This window comes from Ailuropoda melanoleuca, chromosome 14 (genome assembly GCF_002007445.2).
Source record: "Ailuropoda melanoleuca isolate Jingjing chromosome 14, ASM200744v2, whole genome shotgun sequence".
NCBI classification, from domain to species: Eukaryota; Metazoa; Chordata; class Mammalia; order Carnivora; family Ursidae; genus Ailuropoda; species Ailuropoda melanoleuca.
Window position 1 is genome coordinate 86,659,874 of NC_048231.1, and position 25,187 is coordinate 86,685,060.

At 39.5% G+C, this 25,187-nt stretch overlaps 1 protein-coding gene across 4 annotated transcripts in view; it reads right to left on the reverse strand.

The window, feature by feature from the left end:
* Nucleotides 1-25,187, reverse strand: part of CCDC68 (coiled-coil domain containing 68) — a 49,229-nt gene that overhangs the window by 21,718 nt on the left and 2,324 nt on the right. Inside the window, exons 1-7 of one of the 4 annotated variants that reach the window (XM_034642378.1) lie at nucleotides 14,822-14,898; nucleotides 14,428-14,523; nucleotides 11,765-11,895; nucleotides 10,513-10,599; nucleotides 7,076-7,216; nucleotides 5,399-5,524; nucleotides 3,548-3,676 (exon numbers count right to left, since the gene is read on the reverse strand). In XM_034642378.1, the coding sequence (XP_034498269.1) occupies nucleotides 3,548-3,676; nucleotides 5,399-5,524; nucleotides 7,076-7,216; nucleotides 10,513-10,599; nucleotides 11,765-11,895; nucleotides 14,428-14,440 (627 nt within the window). In that variant the 5' untranslated portion in view covers nucleotides 14,441-14,523; nucleotides 14,822-14,898. Of the gene's footprint in view, nucleotides 1-3,547; nucleotides 3,677-5,398; nucleotides 5,525-7,075; nucleotides 7,217-10,512; nucleotides 10,600-11,764; nucleotides 11,896-14,391; nucleotides 14,524-14,821; nucleotides 14,899-25,187 lie in introns of those variants that run through there. The other 3 variants (XM_019794606.2, XM_034642377.1, XM_034642376.1) reach the window with 3 other exon arrangements.

Here is a 25,187-nt window from a genome sequence, read left to right on the forward strand (position 1 = left end):
CATTAATGGATCTTCATAACCAGGGTTCAAGCAGACCGGACAATTGGACAAGTAAACATTCTGCCCTGGCCAAGTTTCCAGCATGGAGTCTGGGCTCTTGACGCTTCCTCTCTGACAACACGGAAAATCACACTGGAAAATCACATTGTACTGGCTAGCACTTTTTCTCAGGGACAGTGTCTTCTGGAAAAGGAAAGGAGTTCACAGCACCACCCAGTGGGCAATGCACTCTTCCCCAAACTGTACCTCTGGGGAGCTTAAGAACTCCCTTGCCCTACTGATCAAAGTGGAGTAGACACCAATTTAAATAATTGCCATATGTTAACATCTAAATGATTTAGGAAACAAGTATATCATTTTTATCTGACACCGGAGAAGAATGGGGCATAATGGAAAGCATTTTGAACTGGTAACTGGAGGACAGTGGAATCGTTCCTTGTTCCCACTGTCCTCATTTATAAAATGGTGATGAGGAACTAGGTGGTCTCAAAAGTACCTTTGAGCTCTAACATTCTAATAGAGCTAAATCAATGACACTGGAAAACAAATATGATGCAACGGAATTGCACTGCTAGCAAAAGGAACATATGCCATATTAAAATGCTCTTATTGGGCGTTTTTGCTGGCTTATCACTGTGTTTATGGAATTCATTCTCACTGCATTCCTGATTAAAGTGGGACAGATGGTGAAGGTTTTAAGTAATGTGTTCATTACCAGACCTCATACCACTAATGGCTATTTACTGGAGCAGTGGCTTGTTCAAGTGAGTAGAAAATGAATCCTACTCTAGGGGCCACCCACTACCACGGCATTATTTATCAACCTCTGTGTGGGTGTTCTTTTTAAATTTTCATTTCCTTTCTGAACTCATGTTTTTCTCCTACTAACACAAAAATCTAGAGTTTCCCCTCTTCTCATTCTGATATGCACCCCCCCACCTGAGGAACCCTTCATCATAGCCTTAAAAGTATTCTCGGTTTTACCTTAAAACAAGATGTTGTCAAGCTTTGTTTCTTACAGCTTTATTTATTTGCTTGTTTATTTTACAGATATAACATCCCTTTAAACGAAATATGTTTTTAAAAAACCCCTCCACAGTGCCCTTCCATCCATCCCCACCTACTTCCACCTCCACCTCCCTGAGATTCCAATAGGCTCCACTCTAGGTAATAACTGCTCTAGAATATTCTGGAAGGTTCCTGATGGCCATGAACCATGGGCATCCTGTCCACTTACTTTGTCACAGATCACCTACAGACAGCCCACCATTATGGGTCAATATCAAGATAAATGCAAAAAAACCAAAACCAACAAAAACAAAAAAGATAAATGCTAGCGTATCATTTCTCAAAAATGTCTGCCAGTATCTAAGCCAGTCAACTTTAATCTTGGGTACATTCCCCTACCTTCAATATGGGTATTTGCCTCCCTAGGGACCCAAGGAGAATGATTGAAGAGAGATAAGAGAAGTTCCTTGAGTTCCACAGAACCCAGATATCCTACATTGAAATCTCCACAAAGGGACTATATCTGGTTCATTCCCAAACAGATATCTAACCTCTAGCTCTGACTGGTACAAGGTAAGTGCTCAAGTATTTGTTGAACAAACAGTCAAGTGACTGTAACCCAGAATTCTGAGATAACTCACATTCAGTACAGATTTCACAGGATTTCTAGGAAATAGAAATTATATTCCACAGCTGGCTACTAAACCAGACCCAGGGTGACTGGGTTTGGATTTGAGGTGATCACAAGTCAAAATTTAAATGAAAGCTGGTTAATCCACCCCATTTGCATCCCAGAATTGTCTTCCTTTCCTAAATGCAAACATTCTTTGTGCTTAGTTTGCGAAACTATTACAGGATAAATGCTCTAATGCTACAAAGTATTTATCCAAATTTTACAGTTTGTTCAAAATATCTTAACTATAAACTGTCACACTGCAGCAAACCAGCTGCTTGAGGACATTCTAACCCAATGATTCTGGTGACAGTACACATTCAGTGACCCACTGCGCAATACAGATGTAGCTATATATTATTATTATTACTAGATTCAGTTGAATTTGGGCTTATTTAATTTTTGTGATTTTCTCATAGGACCTTCATTGACACTACAAAATTCAACCAAACTCAGTGTTATAAATTCAATCACTGGGAAATACGTAAAAAAAATTAATCAAATTTCCTTTGGCAAGAAACCTGAATATTGAAATGTGCTGCTTTTGAAGTGACATTTCTAAAATGGCATCAACTCAAGCAGACATACAACAGAATAAGGCTGAGAAGGGAAGAGGCAGATCAGGGAATTATTATAATAAATACAAAAATTTATTGGGCAATATTTACCAGCCACCAAAGCCACTATTCTTTTTTTTTTTAAGATTTTATTTTTAAGTAATCTCTACACCCAATGTGAGGCTCGAACTTACAACCCTGAGATCAACAGTCACACGCTCTACTGAGTGAGCCAGGCATCCAGGCACCCCCAAAGCCTGTATTCTTATCTACCCCAAATTCAGCTTCAGAAAGCCCAATTTTCTATTAGTCTGTTTTGCCACTAAAAACCCTGTATTCCTTGGTTTGTCAGTATTCTAAATTTTAAGAGATGCATCATTACATTTATGGGCTCACCTTTTTCATATATTTGGAGTTTCAGCCACTCAAAGGCACACTGCATAAAATTCTTAAGAATTTTTGTTCCTTCCCAACTTTTCCCTAAATGGTCTCTTACAGAAGTCCTAATTCCTAGAAGATGTCTTTTCTTAATGTGAATTATATCTGTCCTAATGTAGCCATTGGTGTTCACAATCCTGAAGTGAACTCGGGTGGCCCCACCCAAAGAATGGATACTTCACTGACTAATTCGTGGAAATGTTATGATTACAGGGATCCACAATGTGATTACTAATAGGTGGACTTGGTGATCGTTCCCATTGTTTCCACTCACAGCCTCGTCTGCTTTGCCTTTCTAAGCCATACATACACTAGAGAGAGAAAGTGACAGGGAATGATATGACTGCAATATTTGTAGAAAGGTCAATCAGCGACCGTACAGATCATATTAAGTGTGTAAGGGAAGGAACTAACATTATTGAGTACTTTCAAAAGTCTTAGTTGTTACAAAGAGCACTTACTTGCAATTAATATCTTATTTATTTCAGGGGCACCTGGGTGGTTCAGCTGGTTGGGCATCCTACTCTTGATTTTGGCTCAGGTCATGATCTCAGGGTCGTGAAATCAAGCCCCATGTCAGGCTCCACGCTCATCAGGGAGTCTGCTTGAGATGCTCTCCCTCTCTCTCTCTGCTCCTCCCCTCCCCTTGCTCACACTAGCATGCATGCTCTCTCTCTAAAATATATACATATTATTATGTAAACATATATAATTATATAAATTTATAAGTTGTATTTATACACATGTGAATAATACATTTATATAAATATATAAATTGTATGTATCTATATCTTATTTATTTTCTTGTTATTTTCTTTCATTCTTGCCCTAACTGTCAGGAAGAAATCCCTTTAAGTCTCCAGGGGCTCACCTTTTCCATCCTCTGTACAAGGTTCTCCAGCTCTGTGATTTGATTATGTTTTTCTTCAAGCTTTTCAGCAACTTGATTCAGATTTTCAACATGTTGTTTCAATTGCTGTTCTTTTTCAAGTTTGTTAGCCTTTGTCAGAAAAACAACTGTCAAACTCTTGTTTTTATTAAATTATACAGACACGCTCTCCCTCTATAATTCTGAGTAGCCAAAAAAACTTAATAATTCACACTTGATTCAAATTACTATTTTGAATCTAGTGTTTCCTTCAAAAGAAACCCGATGGGCTGCAACAGCGCTAAAGCAATGTAGAATTAATAATATATTAGTGTTATCCCTAGAATGTTTACATTTGTTACCATAAAACATGTTACCCCTACTGATACAAGAAAGAGACATGCTAATTAAAGATAGAGACATTTTTGACTTTTTCTCAACAAAACTTAATTAGAACAAAAATAAAATCTTATATGTTCAAGTAAAAAAGTTTCATTTTTTTAATATTTTATTTTTAATCAGAAAGTGTCATAAAAGCACAATAATGATCCCCACGGTGTTGGGGGTTATTTCCCAGGCCTATCACAGAAGTTGTGGTAAAGACCACAGAAGCAAAGTCTTCATCTGGCAGCCCACAGGTCACACTTGCGAGTGTCTCAACTGACTTCTAACCAACATGCACACACACATCAGCATTTATATTTCATAAAATTTGAGATTTTACAGTAGAAGAAAGTGTCTAGCTTCCTTCCCTTGGAAAGCCCAGGTGGGCATTCCTGCAAGGCAATTCGAGGCTGGGGCTGAGGTCCCTTTGCAGAACATGTGTGCATTCCCTTCCTGACAGGCTAACCATTCATCCACATAGAGCGCTCAGGTCCACACAAGTTGGCTCATGTCATTCACTAAGGTTCTTTATCTGCACCCTGCCTGCATGGGAGTATCCGACCATCATCACCAATCCGGAAGCATGAAGGTGTGTCACCTGCACAGTGCATTTCCTGCTGTGCTCCCCTGGGGACCTCTGCAAGGCCTGAGCTGGCAGAAGCCTAGGCACCCCACCCCAGCATCAGGGAGCTTCCCTGTTTTGAGTCCTGGTGAACACACACATACATACACACACACATTTTTTTTTCCTTTTCCAGTCCTAGTACATTCTCCAGATAAAGGTTTATTGGTCCTAAAATGTATACTTCAGATTTAAAAACAAACAAAAGAAGTATGCGTGTATCTGTGTGTGTCTGCGTGTGTATGTCTATGATATATATACACACATTTATATACACATATATGTATTTATGTGTTTAAAATATTTTCTTTTATATAGTTATACATTAAATAAGAAATATGTATTTTAGAATATAAAGGTACACATACATTTGTTTGTTTTTAATTTGAGGAACGTATTCTAGGGTCAAAACCATTTTGAAACCATTGCTCTAGCCCAACTCTTTCATTGTAGAGACAAGGAAATCCAACTCCAGAGAGGGAGAATGACTCTGCCTAGGCCATCTCGTTAGCCAAAAGCAGAACCAGAAGAGGAGTCACTGGCCTGTGTCACCGGGAAAGCCCTGATTTCTAGGCAGGGGGGCACAGCCCCCTCCCACCTGTGCTCCCCAGGGCTCTGAGTGAGAGTGGCAACACAGCAGCTGGACAATGTCTGGATGCCAGGCTAAGCAGGGGTGGGGAGAGATCAGCATAGAAGATGGGCACCCTGCCCTGTCCAAGGTTTTCCCAAGTCATGGGGCCATTGCTGATTTTACATCTAATCTTAAAAAGAGAGGTGTGAACCAACACACGTACACACACGCTGGAGTGTCAGTTCTCCAACAGACAGACAAGCTGCTAGCTCAGTACCTCGAGTAAGTGTTTACCATCCTCATGCTTCTTTCTAACTTCTTCAGACTGTGTTTGGTAGATTTCAAATAATCTCTGGGCCACATTTCTCAGAGCCGCCGCTCCTGCCTGTCTGGAGGCTTCCAGCTAGGAAAAGAGGTCATGTTTTGACATTTACAGCAGAAAGGGTTAAAGGCAGAACAGTTTGACAGGCGACTGAGAACTGTACCATTTGCACCACCTCCTAGACAGAGGATGGGAGAAAAGACACTATATCTTGCAAGAGGAAAATGTAAAATGAGAAACACTCTATTTAGGGAAACTGTCACGCAGAAGGATTTTCACCGACCGGGCCAATCCAAAGCTCCCAAATCAGTGCCCTGCATTTATAAACTGCACCCTGCGAAGAGCTCCACGGTGCCTCATCAGCTTACACATTTATTTGCCTTTTATCACTGATGTCCTCAACAGGACTAAAAGATGTGTTTTCCTAAAGCAGCAGTGGGACAAGATATGAGGATTAAGGGCCAGTGTCATGAATCTCTCAAGGGATTTAACCCAAAGAAATAATCAAGAATGGCCACAAAGATTTACCTACGAAGATCATCATCGCAGGACTGCATATATAATAAACCAAAATAAATAAATAAATAAATAAAGCATCCAACAACAGATTAAACAAAATAATGAGACATTTGACCTTGAGTGCTCTAATTATTTTCTTTTAAGATTTTATTTATTTATTTGAGAGAGAGAGAAAAAACGCACAAGCTGGGGGGGAAGAGGCAGAGGGAGAAAGAGAAGCAGACTCCCCACTGAGCAGGGAGCACGATGTGGGACTCAGTCCTAGGACCCTGGGATCATGACCTGAGCTGAAGGCAGAGGCCCAACTGACTGAGCCACCCAGGTGTCCTACTTTTATTTAATTTAATTTATTTATTTTCAGAGAGAGAGAGAGCATGCGTGAGCACAAGCAGGGGGAGTGGCAGGCAGAGGGAGAAGCAGGCTCCTTGTTGAGCAAGGACCACGATGTGGGGCTCGATCCCAGGACCCTGGGATCATGATCTGCGCTGAAGGCAGATGCTCAACTGACTGAGCCACCCACGCACCCCTGAGTGCTCTAATTAATATGTGTTAAACATGACGGACTTTTAAAAATTATTTAGCAAGAACACTTAACATGACACCGACCCTCTTAACACATTTTTAAGTGTAAGACACTGTATTAACTACAGGCACAACACACCAGATCTCTAGAACTGATTCGTCTTGCACAACTGAAACTTTACACCTGTTGAACTTTCGTAAAATCTTTTCAATAGTAAAAGTAGTCTCCAAAATAAAACACTGAGATTTAATTTATAAAACGGAAAAGTGTTTTTCCATGCAGGTGAGCATACGTGTGGATGCCTGTCTGCTTTTACACATCCATGAAACTATCTTATTGGCTCAAAAATACAAAATTAGAAATTTCTCCTAAAAGCACTTGGGTGGCTCAGTCGGTTAAGCCTCTGACTCCTGGTTTCAGCTCAGGTCGTGATCTCAGGGTTATGAGACTGAGCCACATGTCAGGTTCCATGCTCAGCAGGAAGTCTGCTTGAGATGCTGTCTCTCCCTTTCCCTCTGTCCCTCCCCCAACAAATAGATAATTAAATCTTTTTAAAAAAAAAAAAAAGAAATTTCTCCTGATAGCCATACCTTGATTTTCAATACTTCATTTTCTTTGTTCATTTCTAAGAGCTGCTGTTCTTTTCCTTTCATCCTTTCCATGAGTAGATCCAAACTGCAACAAGAGGGGTCCGTTTCAGAATCAGAGCTATTTTGAATGTTTCGACAGTGCTGAAATGAACAAACATGAAAATCATCAACCTGACTATTCCTTTCTTCTACAAACTTTGACAACAATAATTATCACTCCCTATTACATATACCAAAAAAAGATTCAGGTCAGCACAAAAAAAATACATCTTTTGAATTTCAAATATCAATGGGGAATTCTCGATGAAGCAGCTGGTCTCTGGATTTGCTCAAATTTGATTAGATTCTTATGTTAAAAAAAAAGCAGAGGTACATCTTTTATACTTTTTCTATTTCCTATAGTTTAAAATATACCATTAAGTCCTTTTAAGGAGATAAATAATATATCTACAAGGCCAATTTTTTCCCTTTTTTATTTAAGTTGCAGACAGAAATGCATTTTGGTTACACTGTATTACAAACTAATATAATCAGGCCTCATAGTTACAATACACAATATCTAGTGTTCAATGATGCTTCACTGTAATCACCCCATATTAAATCTCCAGAGATAACTGAACTGAATGTTACTGCCAGTGTGACACAATGTAAACTCTAGCCCACTGAAAATACACTTAGAGCGTAAGATAAATGTCATCTGGAATCAAGGACACGCAGAAGTGGAAAGGAAATTTGAAATGATCTAACTCAACTACATCAATTTTACAGATATGAAAAGTGAGGTACTGAGCCCAGGTTTAGGCAGTAAGTGAGAGAGATCCATCCTGTGCTTTCTGCTCCTCCAGATTATTTCAAGACAGACTAAGGAATTACAAAATTCTACATATCCTACAATGAAACAATTTTAAAATAATAACTTTTATTTCGTAAGCATTTATCATGTGCCATGCAATATTTTAGATGTTTTATAAATGCCCCTTTGTCTGAATACTTAAAACACTAGAAGGCACTATGCCCATTATACAGAGGAGAAAATTGAGGATGAGAGTGTTTCACTAATAAGCCTGAGGTTATACCTAAAATAACTACCAGAACCTGAATTAGAATCCAAGTTTGTTTGACAAAGCCAATATTCTTTTCAGTACAAAATATGGGTTTTATTCACAGAAATAAAAAACAAAAACAAAAAAGAATATGGTGCATATAAATAATACAGTCACTATAATTCTGTCAGGGTTTTATTTATTCTACTCCAGACCCTACTATATACTTTCACTCTCTGTATACAGAAATTATTTTGTTTTTTAATTTGTTAAATAGTTGATGGAAAGACTCTTGTAGAAGGCAGGTTGCTGGTAGCAGAAGATAGCTACAAAGGTCATGGATTAGAGCATCTTGAACTTTAATGAGTCACTTGATGACAGATCTGGTTAAAATGCAGATTCTGATTCAAGAGGTCTGGGGTGGGGCTCTAGATGTTGCATTTCTTTCTTTCTTTCTTTTTTTTTTTAAAGCCATAGAAGAATATTTATTGAAATGGGAAAATGTGAACAACATAACTTCTACGTGAAATATGCAGGATACAAAACAGTATATACAGTAACACCGTTTTATGGAAAGAGAAAGAGCCATACATACAAAATAATGCATAGGAAAAAAATGGAAGGATGTACATAGCAAATGTTAATAATGGTTATCTCTAGATAGTAGAATTAGAAGTGATTATACAATTTTTTCCAGTAAATGTCACCTGCCCTCCAAACAGTATCTGCTTCATGCTATTTTTTCCTGGATACTTCATTTCCAAAGAGCTCCCCAATCCTGCTGCTGCTGCTGGGACTGCAGCCCACACTTGGACAGCAGCAAAGCCCAAGATCATGACGATGAAATTCCTACATGGACATTGTTCAGATATTGTGGGGAAGGGGCAGGGACTTTGAGGTTATCTGTCTGCTGACCATCGGAGGTTTGAGATGACCAAGGCAGACACACTAGCAGCACGATTCATCTCCACTCCTAAGAAGCTGGTCCTGCCAAGGTCACCAACAACCTCCCCATTGTACAGCCAGTGGTCAACGTTCACTCCTCAATTTACTTGGCCCATAGGCGCCATTTCACACAGTAGCCCCTCCCCCCTTTCTGAAACCCCTTTCCACTTGTCTTCAGTGACTCCAGTCTCTCCTGGTTTTCCTTCTAATTCGCTAGCTTCTTTTCCCAGCCTGTGGTGGTGATTCTTCTTCTTCCTAAGTGTTGGATATCTCAGAACTCAATGCTCAAATTTTCTGTCGTTTCTTTTGGTTTTTAAGATTTATTTATTTTTGAGAGAGAGAGAGAGAGAGAATTCCCAAGCTTGGGGGGAGGGGCAGAGGGAGAGAATCCTCAAGCTGACTCCCCTCTGAATGCGGAGCCAGGGGAGGGGCTCAGTCTTAGGACCCATGAGATCATGACCTGAGCCAAAACCAAGAGTCAGATGCTCAACTGACTGAGCCACCTAGGTGCCCCTGTCATTTCTATCCATACTCACATGTTTGGTGATCTAATCCAATTTCAGAACTTTAAATGCTATCCTTATTTCCCAAATCTCTGCCCTGTAGCCTGGACCTTCGAGCCCAGACCTCTACCTTCAACCCCAGAATCAGACATGTAGTACCCATTAGGAACCTCCACTTAGAGGTCTTCAATAAACAACTCAATATAACCAAAATGGAATTTTTTATCTTTCTCACCATTCACAAACATTAACCTTTTTTTCTAGTTTCTGAGAACTTAATATAAGAAAATATTTGGAGCTAGTTGTCTTAGTTTGGGAGACTGAGGATGATAAAGGGAACAAAGTTTATGCCTCACATCCTATGTTCTGCATTCTCTGGGGCCATTGTATATAGTGGACAACATGGACACTGATGAGGGCCACTTGGCTCAAATGAGCTCTAACCTGGTATAATCCAGACAAGGCTAAGTGTAGATTGCTTGAAGTTAAGAATATAAGGCCAGTCAAAGGGGAGAGGGAAATTCAAGTTTTATCAATTGTCTGATCACTTGACCTAAAAGCCTAACAGTTTCAACTCTGTGCCCATTGGTGTGACCCTGGTGAGCCTAAAAGGTTGTACCCCCATCCATCTTTGGGAGACGCTGCTGCCATATATCCTGGCTGGGCTGATGTCTTCCCATATGCTTTAGATAAGTAAGCCCCATTTAAAATATTTAAGTAAGGTCTAGTCATTCCAATCTGAGCCTACTAATAACATCTGTGGTTAAATATTTCATACATATGCCCATTAACATCTTTAGATACTGACAAAATATTTAACATTCATCATTCAAAGCTTCAAAGGATAATTTAATAATTATCTTAAAAAGTTATTTAAATAAGGTTTATACTGTTTCATGTTTATTTACTGAAGGAATAAAGTGGTACATTTTGATCAATTTATTACCTTTGTTTCTAGTTTGTGATTTGTACTGTTACGTCCTACTTCATCTTTAAAAATTTGATTTCGGATCTTTTCCAGAGTAGTTCGGATCTAGAAGAAAAAAATATTTTATTTTTTTTCAAAGGCATTTAATGTCAAATACTTTTTTTCTTTACACCAGCTAGTTTCCAAGTAGCAACACCAATATTTCCACTAACAGCTACAGTATACCTGATCTATCTAGAAAGTAATACATAAATACTGATCTCAGATTTAAATAACTGCCATCAACCTGACTTGCATTTAGGCTAATATTGTTTAGATTACAGAAAATGAACATTATGTCTTTATAATTCTTTCTCAGTCAAACCTAAAATATAACCTAAATGAATATTATACTACAAAATAATTACTGTTTAGTAATTAGTATTTAGTACTATTTAATTCTATTTTTCCTACGTAGTAATTTAGTACTAATTTACTATTTAGTAATTACTATAAAACAATTACTATTTAGTAATCACTACAAAATAATTACTAGCTAGTAATTACTAGAGAATAATTACTAGCTAGTAATTACTAGAGAATAATTACTAGCTAGTAATTACTACAGAATAATTACTAAGAGGAGATCATAAAAACTTATGCATGAAATATAAGCCCCATGTCTTAGTGACCTAAGGAATTGCAAGACACTCAAAGATGAATTAATCGATCTGAATAAGTTAACAACTATCTCTGTCCAAATGTTTCCATCTGCACTAAGAAACAGTTCCTAAGAATATATACTTTTGTCAGCCATTATCCCTGGATTCTCATAAGATTTCACATTTTTAATGAAGTAACATGCAAGCTGTGTCACTGGGGAGAGCAACCCAGAACTGTGAAAAGGAAGCAGATAAGGAAAGACAGAAACTCAGCGAGCGAGACGCGTAAAACATCTACTCGGGAACAGAGTATCAACACTCGTGAAACAACCGAGAAATGATATAAAATGGTAAGAAGTGCAGTGGTGAATAGCGTGGGGCAAATTAAGTGCTGATAGGTGTTCTGAACCCTTCTCGCCCATTATTCAGTTTTACTCCATGTGAGGGAACAGAGGTTCATGTCCTCAAGAGAGGTGACTAAACGTGTTGAAATGTCAGCTATTGGGATTGTCCTTTGCCATATGTGTCCTCACGGGTTCTATGGAGGGAGAAACAAAGCCCAACAATCCATATTAGGTTGCATTTCAAAAAATCATGTCATGCTAATATGATTCCCAGCACCTGCATACCTTTCTCACATATTCGGTTTCTTCAACAACGTGAGCTGATGTGGACTCATACAAGGCAGAATTATCTTCCCTTTTATCCCTTGGGGGGACGTCCGTGGTCCCTGTGACTGTTGTCATTGTGAATTCTGGCTCTAGGGTAACATAAATTGGTTAGACAAAACTAACGTCTTTAACGATATGGTAATATCGCTCATAAACTAAGTGAAAGAAGTTCTGTATTAGCACGGTAATGAAATACAGTAGAAGATTTTATAAATTATTGTTATGTGTATATATCCATAAATCCAGGAATTAATTTAATATAAAAACAGCACCAGCTGAAGCATTCATTGATTAGAAGCATAAAAATCAAATTATCTGAGAAGGAAAAATGTAAAATGTTTTGTTTTTTTTTTACTCCACGTCATATTGGACTATAAAACCTAAAGACCAGAGACTGACCACATCTTATTCCTGTTTATATTCTAACACATCATAAGTGCTTAATAAATGACTATGGGACAAAAACAATATATTATAACAAAATCATATGTATATATCACTTATATGCACTTATACATATATTCATGTATACTTTATCTCTCAATAGCTTATAAAGGTCATCTACTGGAGAATTATTTGTAATAGGAAAATCTTGGGAAAAGCCAAAACACCCACAAAAAGAGGACTGGTTGAATCGTCTACTCCTATGGGGACTTCTCTAGGATGCATTATTCAATTAAAAAAAAATGGTGCAGAAAAGGATATATAAAGCATCTATACCATCATAATTTCTAAAAGATGGGAGAGGTGAATAGAAAATCTGAGATCTAAGTTTTGACACTGAATAGTGTAATTATAAAATAAAACTAACTTAAAAAGAAAAAAATGAAATCCTTCAAGAAAAGAAATAAATAAAAAAATGACTATATCTGCATATCAAGTTGGTGACATATCCACATGAATTATTTGAAGTGACTTTAAAGCACATGCCAGGGACTATTTATCCCAGGTGTGCGATGCCCTAGGAGCAAAAAGAATTGCAAAACAATTTTAAACTATACTCACTAATAATACTGTTAGTGGAAACGACTGTAAGTCGTTGCCTTAACCTCATTAAGAACCAAGATTCTGAGCATAAAAGAGCCCCTACAATTAGAGTAAAAAATGTTCTGTAAAAACCTTACAATCCAAACTGAAATGATGAGTGGAAAATAATGATTTATCTTCCTTTAAAAATGTATATTCTAGGTCTAGCCACTCAAAAATTTAGAAATATAAGCAATTAACACTCCTAGTGTCCAGACTGCAGTCTCAGTATTACCATTTTCTACTAAAAAGAAACCATGACCTTTTGAGTGATTTAAGCCTGGGACAAAAAATGTACAAGGTAAGCTCGAGATACCTTGTTCTACCAGAAGGCATAAAGTGATCAAATACTACTCAAATAAGATACAAAAGCCAACCTGATAGAGAAATGACTGTGAAGGATTGAAAAATATAAAGGATTCTGAAATTCCTGAAATCATGGTGAAGGAGAAAAACCACCACCACCAGCAACCATCATCACCCAACTCAATGGAGAGAGGCCGCCATTACACTAACATCAGCTCAAAAGGGGGAGTGAAGAGTCACCAACAAGCATTTATCTTGCCTTCCTTGTATGAACTATATTTCATGGTAACCAAACAGTTGATTCTTTTGTTCTAAAGAATTCCTGCTAATAAATCCAAGTGGATTGAGAGAATTAGAAGACCTACATTTTGCAACCTCTTAATGAAGAATGGATCTGAACAACAGACACCAACCAGTGCTAAAATCACTAGGTGAGCGGTTGATGAAGAATGCACTAACCTGGGGAACCTCACTAATCAATCTTGACATTAGTGGAAAGAGACACCCAAACATTTTGTCCTCTAGATGTGGTACAATCACAAGTAGAAAGCATCACCCACAGAGTATGCTTTAAAAAAAAAAAAGAAGTGAACTTGAATCTCATCAAGCCTCCGTACCCAAGGACAGTAAGTATTGGAACAAGAGGAAACATGTTCAATGAGTCTACAAGGGTGAAGGATGCAATCAGCCAGACCCAAATTGTGGGACATCTTATGGGACAAATAACTAGTTCCTTCCCCAAATTACAGGAAGAAAGACGGGAAGAAGAGAAGGAAAAATTGCCATAAAGGAGGAGTCTTAAGAAACATGACCAAATGCAATATATGAATCTTCTTTGGCTCTTGATTCAAATAAACCAGTTATATAAAGACATTGTTGAGACAGCCGGGGAAACTTTAAGTCTGTCTGGCTAACAAATGATATGAAAGAGTCATTGTAATTTCGCTAGGTATGATATTAGAATTATGATATTCTTTAGAAAGATCTTTTCCGTTAGTCACACATACTGAAATATTACTTTTGGAATTGCTGTAGAATGCTCTAGCAGAGAGAAAAAAAATGGGGTGGGGTAAAATGAAAGAATTTTGGCAAAATGCAGGAAATCGTTGAAGCGGGTCAAGGGCACATGGGGTTCACTAGGCTCTTCTATTTTGTTTCTGTTTGCAATTTCCCTAATAAATAGTAAAGAACTAAAAAAATCAGATAAATAAAATGAAAAGCCCTGTGAGGTAGGATTATTCATCTCATCTTACCGATAAGGAAGCCAAGACTCCTGTAGGTGATCTTACCCAAGGTCACCATAAAACAAACAGAGCTGAACCTCAAGCCTTTGTCTTTTGGATGACAAGTTCAAGGGTGTTTCTCTCACATTAAGGCTGGCTTCCCTAGTGAGATAAAAACAACAAAAATAATTAAAATTTAGCAATGACCTATGCTGGAAAAACACACAAAGAATTTTCATTATTTGCTAGCATCACTTTAAAACTAGATAGCTACTGGGATAAGTCTAAGCCCTGCATTTATCCTTTAATCTTCAATGAAATTGACAGAGTATGCCAAGAATTTTCCATTTTATTATAAATCCTCTTAGACAGCCACAATGGCTTCTCTTTGTTTCTCCTGCAGTCCATCTGGCAGCTGCAAGTCAGCAAGGCTGCTTTTGCAGAATGTGGGTGCGATCACCTCTGGTACTTGGTCCTCTGAAGTCTCTTCCAGGATGAAGTACCTGGTCCAAAACAGCATTTAAATGCAATATGAAATAAAAGAAACACCCGTAGAGACAATAAGCGATGTGCTTGAAAACCAGAAGGGGATGGTCAAGCTTGAGTGGTGGTCAGCAAACCACGGTCGCCCAATCTGGCTTCCCACCTATTTGCACAGCCTACGAACTAAGAAGGGTTCTAACGTTTTTTAATGGTCCAACATGAATGCGCGCACACACACACAAAACAAAAATCAAAACAAGTACTACATGAAAATTATATGAAGTTCAAATTGAGTGTTCATATGTGAAGGTTTACTCTACCATAACCACAGCCATTCATGTACATACTGTCTATGCTGGTTTTGCTTTATAACAGCAGAGTTGTGTGGTTGCGGCAGAGAAAATATGTGGCAAGCAATGTCTCAAGCAATGTCTCAAATATTTACTATCTGGTCCTTTACAGAAGACGTTTGCTGACCCCTGGGTTAGGGTGTGGCAGAGGTTGGGAGCAAAGTCTGTGGGGGAAAAAGGTGAGGAGAACAATCAAAATGGTCTGAGTTCTGTTTTGTTCTCCAGTTCAATCCCCCCAGATCTATAGTCTCATTTGATTGATTTGCATACCTTTTTTTTTCTTTTTAGTATGTTACACACCGTGTACATTAACAAATGATAAGAGGCGTTTCAGCATAGGAATGAAGCACTCTTCAGAATGGATCCCAAATGCATTCTCACAGTCTTTCATAATTTGAAAATCACCTAGGGCCCCACGTTATATATCCTAAGCATATTCTCTTCTGAGCCTTTTATTCTTTTTTTTTTTTTTAAAGATTTTATTTATTTATTTGACAGAGAGACAGCCAGCGAGAGAGGGAACTCAGCAAGGGGAGTGGGAGAGGAAGAAGCAGGCTCCCAGCGGAGGAGCCTGACGTGGGACTCGATCCCGAAACGCCGGGATCACGCCCTGAGCCGAAGGCAGACGCCCAACGACTGCGCTACCCAGGCGCCCCCTGAGCCTTTTATTCTTAGTATCAGGAATTCTGCTCCTTAATCACCAATATTTCTCAAAACATCGTACCTCTTCTCACTGGTTGGGCCATCTTAAACAAGTCACATAAAAGTTTAGCCTCAACTTACCCATATCTGTAAAATAGGGATAAAACACCTAGAGTTGTAAAATTGAAGGTTTTTTGTTTCTTGGTTTTAGTTCGTTGGTTATAGCAGGCACTTAATGGACAGTAACAGTTAATATTGTCGCTTTTATTATTTAATATTATTAATAACCACAGAAGACACACAGCCTATAACAGAGGGGGTGGTATATGCCAATCTGGTTACAAAGTTTATATCCAACTCTATTCAAACGAAATCAAATTCCATTTCTCTTTGATTCAGAAAATTTTTGTGATCACAGTCCTTGATTTGTACAAAGAAACCCAAGGGGAGCTTAAGCCAGCAAAGTCCAAATTGCCATATGGCATTACCTTCCTGGGGAAAATCCATCTTAGCATTTTATTTCTGCCAGAAGTAGATTAGGCAGATAAAATTTTCAAAATAAAACACAATCAGTTAATTAAAGTGAGAAAAGAATTGTATTTGTTTTACGCTAGAGTGGACTGAAGACAGCTTATAAGTGGCATCACGCCAAGAGGTGTTATTTCCTAGATCAGGGCTCTGCATACAGGGCTCCCAAGGGGAAGGGGAGGTGCTAAGTAGACAGGGCTTTGCCATCTTAACTTAAACCAAAGCAGTTTTGCTTTGTTCTGTCACACACTGAATTTTTCCATGCAACTTTCTGTGAAGAAAGAACATTCTACAGTGAAAAGGTTTGGAGGCAGACTGCCTAGTTTCATGGCCTGACTCTGCCACTCAGGAACTGTGTGACCTTGGGCAAGTTTCTTAACCTCTCTGGGCCTCAGTTCCCTTATCAGTAAAATTTAGATAAGATTAATAATTCATAATGATAGAAATAATAAACAACATGGGGTTGTTTGCAAGTTAACATTTTCGCAGCACCTAAAACAGTGCACAGCATATAATAAGTGATTTGTATGTGTTTGTCAAATGAGTAAATAAAATATGAATCCATTATCCACAATTATTGCTGATAAGCAGTCTGAGTAGTAGAGAAGAACCAGGTAATATTTTAAAAAGTCTGCAGACCCAGCTAGGTTATAAAGGAAAATCTGCTTCTGGTATTTTAAGACTAGCAAATCTACGGTATTGGTTCTTTCTCAATAACACATCAATAATTCATCAACATCCTCAACTGATTATGCTAACGTCTAATGAATAGTTTCCAATTTACAAAGCAATTCATACACATTATTTGTAGTCTGTGCAATAACTCTACACATCATTGGGCACCCAGGATAATGTAACTAAACCTACTTCTCTGTTTAATGACATAGGAATGGCTTATCCATTATACAATGAACACATATGAGGCACTGTTACGGAGTTGAATTTTGCTCCCTCCCCATTCATATGCTGAAGTTCTAACCGCCCCAGGATCTCCGAATGTGATCTTCTTAGGAAACAGGACCATTGCAAATGTAATTAGGTAAGATGAAGTCACACTGGAGTAGGCTGGTCCCCTAATCCAATATGATTGGTGTTTTTATAAAAATTCAGACACAGATGCACACAGGAGAATGCCATGTAGAGCTGAAGGTAGAGATCAAGGTGACATTTGTACCCGCCAAGGAACACCCAAAATGGCAAGCAAACCACCAGAAGCTGGAGGAGAAGCATGAAAGAGACCCTTCCTCACAGCCTCAGAAAAACCCAACCCTGCCAACACCTTGATCTTGGACTTCCGGCCTACAGACTGTAAGACAAGCAATTACTATGTTTAAGCCACTTAGTCGGTGGTACTTTGTTTCAGCAATCCTAGGAAATGAATACAGGCACTGTTTATATTCTAGAGCTTCCAACGAAGGTATTTTCTCCCTTTATTTAACCTTTGATTGATTCATCCATAGATCAAATATTTACTGAATACAGCTGTGTGAAGTGCTGTGACCACAGTGGTGTGCCAGATACCCAGCCTTCGTGGGACTTTCAGTTCAGAGGGGAGACAGACATTCCACAAAACAGTGAATACACAGGGAACGTAAAGAGAGGTGGGGACAAGCATGAGGAAGAAAAGTAGAAAGGGTAACAGAATACAACGAGGTGCTGTTCTGGATGGGTGATGAGGGAAGGCCAATCTGAAGAGGTGGCATTTAAGCAAAAGACTGGAATGAAAGGAGGTGATGCTATGTGGCCACCTGGGAGAAGAGGGTTCTAGGCAAAGGGGACGGCAAGAGAAGAGGGTGGAATTTGCTTAGACTAGTGCTCTAAGAACAATAAGGTACACAGTGTAGCCTACCATTTCTTTTTCTTTCTCTTTTAATGTCCCAGGGATTTTTTTTTTTTAATAGACCGAAACTTGCTAAGACTTCCGGTGCCTAAGGAGATGTCTCCTTGTCTACTTAGAACAGGTCTAGCCTTGGCTGCTACGGCCCCCTCAAGGCTGAAGGGAAGGCAGGGTGTAGCAAAGTGGGGATGCTGTCAGCTGCCACAAGGAATATGCAACTCCAGGTCAGTGCACAGAAGGGACAATAATTTCAGCTGACTGCACAGCAGTATTCTCAACTCACTTCTGTGGCCGTGAACTAGAAAGCACTAAGGTGGATGCATGGCATGTGGGCTCCTTCCCAGATATGAGGAATCCCCACCAGGATGAGTCTTTGCAGGAAAGTCCCTTACTTGTTCTTCCTCATTGCCTGGGGCTAGGGCACAGTTCTCACACCTAGACTCCGCCAACTGGGTGCTCCCATCTGGAAATGCCAGTAAGGGATTGGCCCTGGGGCTCGCTGAAGCTGGAGGCAGTGAAAACCCGGTGATAATTCTGGGAAGGGAAGGAGTCTGGCACAGAGCAGTGACTTGTGTCCAGATGGCAGGAACACCAGTGGTGGCATCTAGTGACCAGTGGCAATGCCAGGACTCTCTCCTACTCTTATGACAGCCTGATCTTTGCTGAGGTACCAGCACACTGGATTCTCCCATTTCCAAGCCAGGAAATTCCTTTTCAACTGAAGTTCTCCAGAGTCAATGAACTTAACTGACTGGTTTGCACCCTGACTGGTGGTAGCACTGTTTCTGAGTTCTGAGCTAACAATATTGAATCCTGTTTCATCACCATTCTTGGTCACTCTTCTAGAAGGCTTAGATATTAGAAGCTGAAAAAGTAAGTTGCAAGAAAAGTGAAACTTGGTAATTAGGTTATATGAGGGAAAGAACGCTAACATATCTCCAAACTCTTGAAGAGACTGACCGTGTCTTGAATATTAAATAGCACACCTGTTCTGCAGCTACATTACACAGCACAATGGTGACATCCAGTGTCAGCTGGCTAAACCTCAGGTGACTGTGCATTTCACCTGAAAACGACGCACACTGTATCAGAAGACATGCACGTTAACCCTCAGCTCCAGTAATAATGACATTGTTTTCAAGTAATAATCTAAGATTTTTTAAGTAGAATTAATTTTATTCATTGTCAATACTCATTTATATACAGATATTTACATCATAGCCAATGCTATAGAAAGCTCTTAGGAAGTAAAAGCTATTTCATTTTGCAAAAAGGATTGAAATATTGGCACACACACAATATACAAATAAATGGGATTGACAAACACTGTGCCATTTATTAAAAAATCATTTTCCATATATTGTCAAAATTAATCATTTTAACATACCGTACCACTATACCTGTCTATATATCTACAGCTATATGTAAATCCATCCATGTATGTATGTAAAGTGCAACCAACTCATAAAACATTGATACAAGTTTTTCAAGGTCATCAACTGACCTCTCCACCTGAACCCAGATAGACTGACCTTAGATCCAAGTGTCTTGTAATGAAAGAAACTATCTTCATTGTTCATTGGCATAATTTGAAATTTTGAAAACGGCTGAAGATTTCACCCAGTGCCCAGTATAGCAACTAAACTGCAAAAAGGAACAAATCACATGACTCCATTCCCATCTGGGGGAACACTGGGGAGAAGGGAACAGAGTCTGCTGAGCGCCTACTGCATACAGTCTAGGGTTTGCTTCCTTTAATAATCCTCACATACACCCTTGAGGTCGGTGTTATTATCCCCACTTTACAGATGAGGAAATGTGGCTGAGCAAGACGAAGCAAACAGCTAGCTCACGATGGCCGTGAATCTCAAGCCTGAGTCTGCTGGCTCTTTCCAGCTCGTTACCTCGCCTTCTGCTGCACTCTGAGTGGACTTCTCAGCCTACTCTCTTGGGCCCGAGCTAGTTTTGTAGCCAGGTCACTGGGTAACAGTCAAGTGACTCCTGCTGCGAGCGCCCCGTGTGTCCCTCAGGAGCATGAGCAGATGTTTTCGTCCCAATACATTTACTCCACGGACAGAGGCAGTATGGCTTCATGGCTTAAAAATGGTGGGGAGGGCACGTATTGCATGGTGCACTGGGTGTTATACGCAACTAATGAATCATCGAACTTTACATCAGAAACCAGGGATGTACTGTATGGTGACTAACATAATACAATAAAAAACATTTAAAAAAATGGCGGCTCTGGACTTGGCCGGTACTGCCCACAAGACTGTTCTACTTCCCACTAGCTGGGTGGCCGCGGAACAGTTTCCAAACTTCCTAGGCTTCAGCTCCCCCAACTGAAAATTTCATATGCAACTGCTGAATTTGTCACAGTTACATGAGGATTAAACGGGACAGTGCATAAGGAGTGCTTCTTGAAGTGTCTGACCCATCATGCACAAGGAATTCTAAATAATCATATTGACATCCACAGCCCATTGAGAACATTTGATTACAGGGCATCATTGGGAAGTGTCAAAGCCTAAGCCCAGCTGTCCCCTCACTATCCACCCCCATCCCCACTCCCAGCCACTACCCCATCAGTCAACTATTCCTCCTGTTTTGAACTCAGTTAACAGTCAACTCAAAAACCACCTGGGATTTGTCAGTGAAGAGAACATGAAAAGAAGCCTATGTCAATGACATATATCTTAGTCATCTGTAACATTTAAGAGGAAGGTACCCTTTTGGAAAATTTCTCTTGTGACTTTATAAAATATATTTTTTAAAGATTTTATTTATTTATTCAACAGAGATAGAGACAGCCAGCGAGAGAGGGAACACAAGCAGGGGGAGTGGGAGAGGAAGAAGCAGGCTCATAGCAGAGGAGCCTGATGTGGGGCTCGATCCCATAACGCCGGGATCACGCCCTGAGCCAAAGGCAGACGCTTAACCGCTGTGCCACCCAGGCACCCCTATAAAATATTTTAAGAATAAAACGTTCAGGAATCTACAAAATATCTTTAGCTTCCTAAACTCATCCTGGAATATGTTAGCTCCAACATGATTTACTTCATTTAAAAAATTCATCCAGTAAAGGAGGTAAAAGACAGACGATAGCAAGTGTGAATGAGGATTTGGAGAAGCTGGATCTCCGGTCTGCTGCTGATGGGAATGCAAAGTGGGCAGTCCCGTTGGACAACTCTAAGGCAGTTTCCTATAAAGTTAAGCACTCACTGTACAGCCCAGCAATCCCACTTCTAGGTGTTTACCCAAGTGAAATGAAGGTCTATGTTCCACACATCACAAATGTCTCTCATTGCCAAACACTGGAAAAAATCAAAACATTCATCCACAGGTGAATCCTACTCAGCAACAAGAAGCAGGGAGTACTGACCCACGCACTGTGGGTGAACCTCCAAAGCTTTTCCTGACCGAAAACAGCCAAATCCCAAAGGCTACAAACTGTAGTTCTACTTGTATGAGATTTAGAAAATTCGAGATTATGGGCACAGAAAACAGATCAGTGGTTACCTGGGGACTGGGAGTGGGGGAGGGATCAACCACAAAGGGGACACAGGGGGATTTTTTTAGGGAGGGGATAACATAACTGTTCTTTGTCTTTTTTTAAAGAGTTTATTTATTTGAGAGAGACAGCGAGCCCATGAGCAGGGGCAGGGGATCGGAGGGAAAAGTGAGAGGGAGAAGCAGACTCCCCATTGAACAGGGAGCCTGACGTGAGGCTTGATCCCAGGACCCTGAGATCATGACCCTGAGATCATGACCCAAGCTGAAGGCAGATGCTTAACTGACTCAGCCACCCAGGTGCCCCATAACTGTTCTATATCTTGATGGTAATGGTGGTTCCATGACTGTAACCATTTGTCAAAACTTACAGAACTCTGGGCTAAAAAAGGTGAACTTATATACTTTTGTTTTAAAAATAATAATCATGGGGCGCCTGGGTGGCACAGCGGTTAAGCATCTGCCTTCGGCCCAGGGCGTGATCCCAGCATTATGGGATCGAGCCCCACATCAGGCTCCTCTGCTATGAGCCTGATTCTTCCTCTCCCACTCCCCCTGCTTGCGTTCCCTCTCTCGCTGGCTGTCTCTATCTCTGTCGAATAAATAAATAAAATCTTTAAAAAATAATAAAATAAAATAAAAATAATAATCATGCAACAGTAGCCTAGACAAAGCAAAGTACAACTGAGATTTCAAAAGCCAAGGGCCTTCACTGATTTTATCAGAACTAACTGGAAGTCACAATTAGCTAGATTTGTTTCCCTTTGTTCAAATTATTGACCCCCAAAACAATGTAAATGACAAACAAAACAAAACAAAACAGTGATGGAATCAGGACTGTTAAAAGGTCAAGTAGAACCGTTGTTGCCACAAGAGTAGCCAGGGAAGCCGGACATTCAATATGGTGACAGAGGAGGCCCAGGGAAATCCTAAACATCTTACAAAAGTTAACCATACTTAGCATTCACTAAAGTGGAAAAGTAGGAGGAAATCTATAGAAAGTATACAAGAAGTAAATAAGAATATTTGCCACAAGATTTAAATCTAATTCATGAACATAGAATTCCTCATCTCATCTACCCATCCCCTCCTTAGTCATTTTCTAGCTATATAACATGTTTCCACTCTTCGCCGTGGTCCATTTGCACGTAGACTATTGGGTCAGTGACTCCCAAGTCTGTCCAGATGGCCACTACCAGCAGCAGTGGGTTCACATCCTGCACCAGGATGACGTCAGACTGATGTGCACGTGCACAGGGAAGCATCCTCCCCAATTCCGGGAGCTCACAGAAGGATACCAGGGTGAGAGCAGCTTCTGGCTCTGGGGTAAAACCTAGTTCCTTATAACAGATCATACAGCTCAATGCTGATCAAGCCTTCCTCCTGCAGGTGAACAGACACAAGTGGGGGAAGCGTGTCCCTGCCAATTTCGGAGCATATGAAAGTGGGAAGGATGGAGACAGATTCCTGTCAATGGTATATGACTCTTAAGAGATTTGGAATGACACTGACAGTGGAAGTCTAGAAAAAGGCACCTGTCTAGAGATTTTTAAACCCTTACCAAATTAAAAAAAATTAAAAAAAAAGACATTACCAGTAGAAATGGATTAATTCATCCAATCACAGAGCATCAAAAGCACAGTGCTCCCACCCAGGGATTTCAGCAAGTTGTTCTGGTATTTCAAGCAGAAAAAAACTGAGTTCCAAATGAGCACATTCAGCTTTGGAAAACTACATTATTTAATCTAGACTATCTTGTTTTCAAATTTTAGCGTTTTAAAAATAAAATCCTTTGCATTCTAAGTTGTCAATAAAATAGACCTTTAAGTTATATTGATGCTCTTTTTTCCCCAGTAGGAAAGTGTAATTTCAGCAGTAACTTGCAGGCATGAAGAGACATATTGTCTTCTCTTTAGTTTCACAGAGTTTGCCAACTTTTTCTAGAAGGGTTTCTACTCAACTGGAGAAATCCTTCTAAGAGGATCTTTAAGCATCAGTTGCCAAGCGTAACCTCCGAGGAATGCATTTGCTATAGTAGTTGGCACAAAGCAGGGTGAATGGGGGCGTGCAAGGGAATAGCTCTAACCGAACTGCTGTTCAAGGTTCCTGATTCCTAAGAAAGGTAATTCAAAGGTCAATACTTTTGCAGTGCTAGAAAGTTGTGGTTTGGTCTGTTCTCTGGACGACACACAGAAAAACACCACTACTTAATAGGAACCTGGAGTTTTTATAAGTCCTCCCTAGCTCCTTAAAAAGGTCCCAGAGAAAAAAGAAGTGACATTTTTTTTTCTGTTTTAGATTTTCACTGATCTAAGAGCTCAAACTAGTGCCTGATTTTGTAAATAAACAGTTGTATCTGGTTCATTTTTTAGCACAGTCTTAGAAATCATAGACTAATAAATCTAAAAGCATATACATTCACATGTACTCCCTTCAACTTTTTAAGGCTTAAGGCTATAGATGACTCACGCTTTAGGTTAAGTATGCCACTAAATACGTTATTAGGAAGCACTCGGATTTTTGAGAGTACTTCAGTTATCACTGTTAGGTCAAACAATCATCAAAATTCTAAATGCATCGTTTGTGAAGAAAACGCAGCAAAGGAGATATGACTTCCCTTGGCAAATATGAATGTCAAGAGCGAAACATCTTCCGCTCCAACCTAGAATGCCAAAGGATTGATGCTTTCTGCTACTTGCACAGGGTTTTCTATTTACTATTTTCATGGGAGTATCACAGAAAGATCACAGAGAAGAGCAGTAATTATACCAGGATTATATTTTTCATATCTATAAATAAGAGGTTGGGTCCTACCAATTCTTTTCTAATTATGCTACCGGGGAAGTTGGACCAAAGAATCTGTCTTACCACTTCAATGTGAATGCAGAAATATCCACCAGCCAGTGAACAAAATGTGGACCAGTCATAGAATGGAATGAATAGTAGTTAGCAATAAAAAGAAACCAGCTACACCCCAAATGAACCTCAGAACCATTGTTCTAGGTGAAGGAAGCCTGATGTGAAAGACCATCTATTGTATGATCCCATTTGTGTGAAATGTCCAGAAAGGCAAATCTAAAGGGAGAAAAAGTAGATTAGTGGTTGTCTGGGGTAACAAATAGGAAAGTGGGGTCTTTGAGGGATGCTGAGAAGGTTCTAGAACTGAACTGTGGTGATGGGACAATCCCATAAATTTACTAAAAATCATTGAATCGTACACTTGGATATATTTTATGGTGTGTAAATTATACCTCCAATAAAGCTGCTTTTTAAAAACAGCAACAACGACAATAACAACAACAACAAAAGAAAGAATGCCTTGGACAAAGTAAGTCTTTCCCTCTGGGGCAAAATATAACCATAGTCATATTTTTCTGATTTACAGGAAAAAATCATGTGATGGATAGAATTTTCTCAATTTGAAGTTTTTCATTCATTGATTTATATGCTAAATTCTTGGCATCCACTACTCCAAT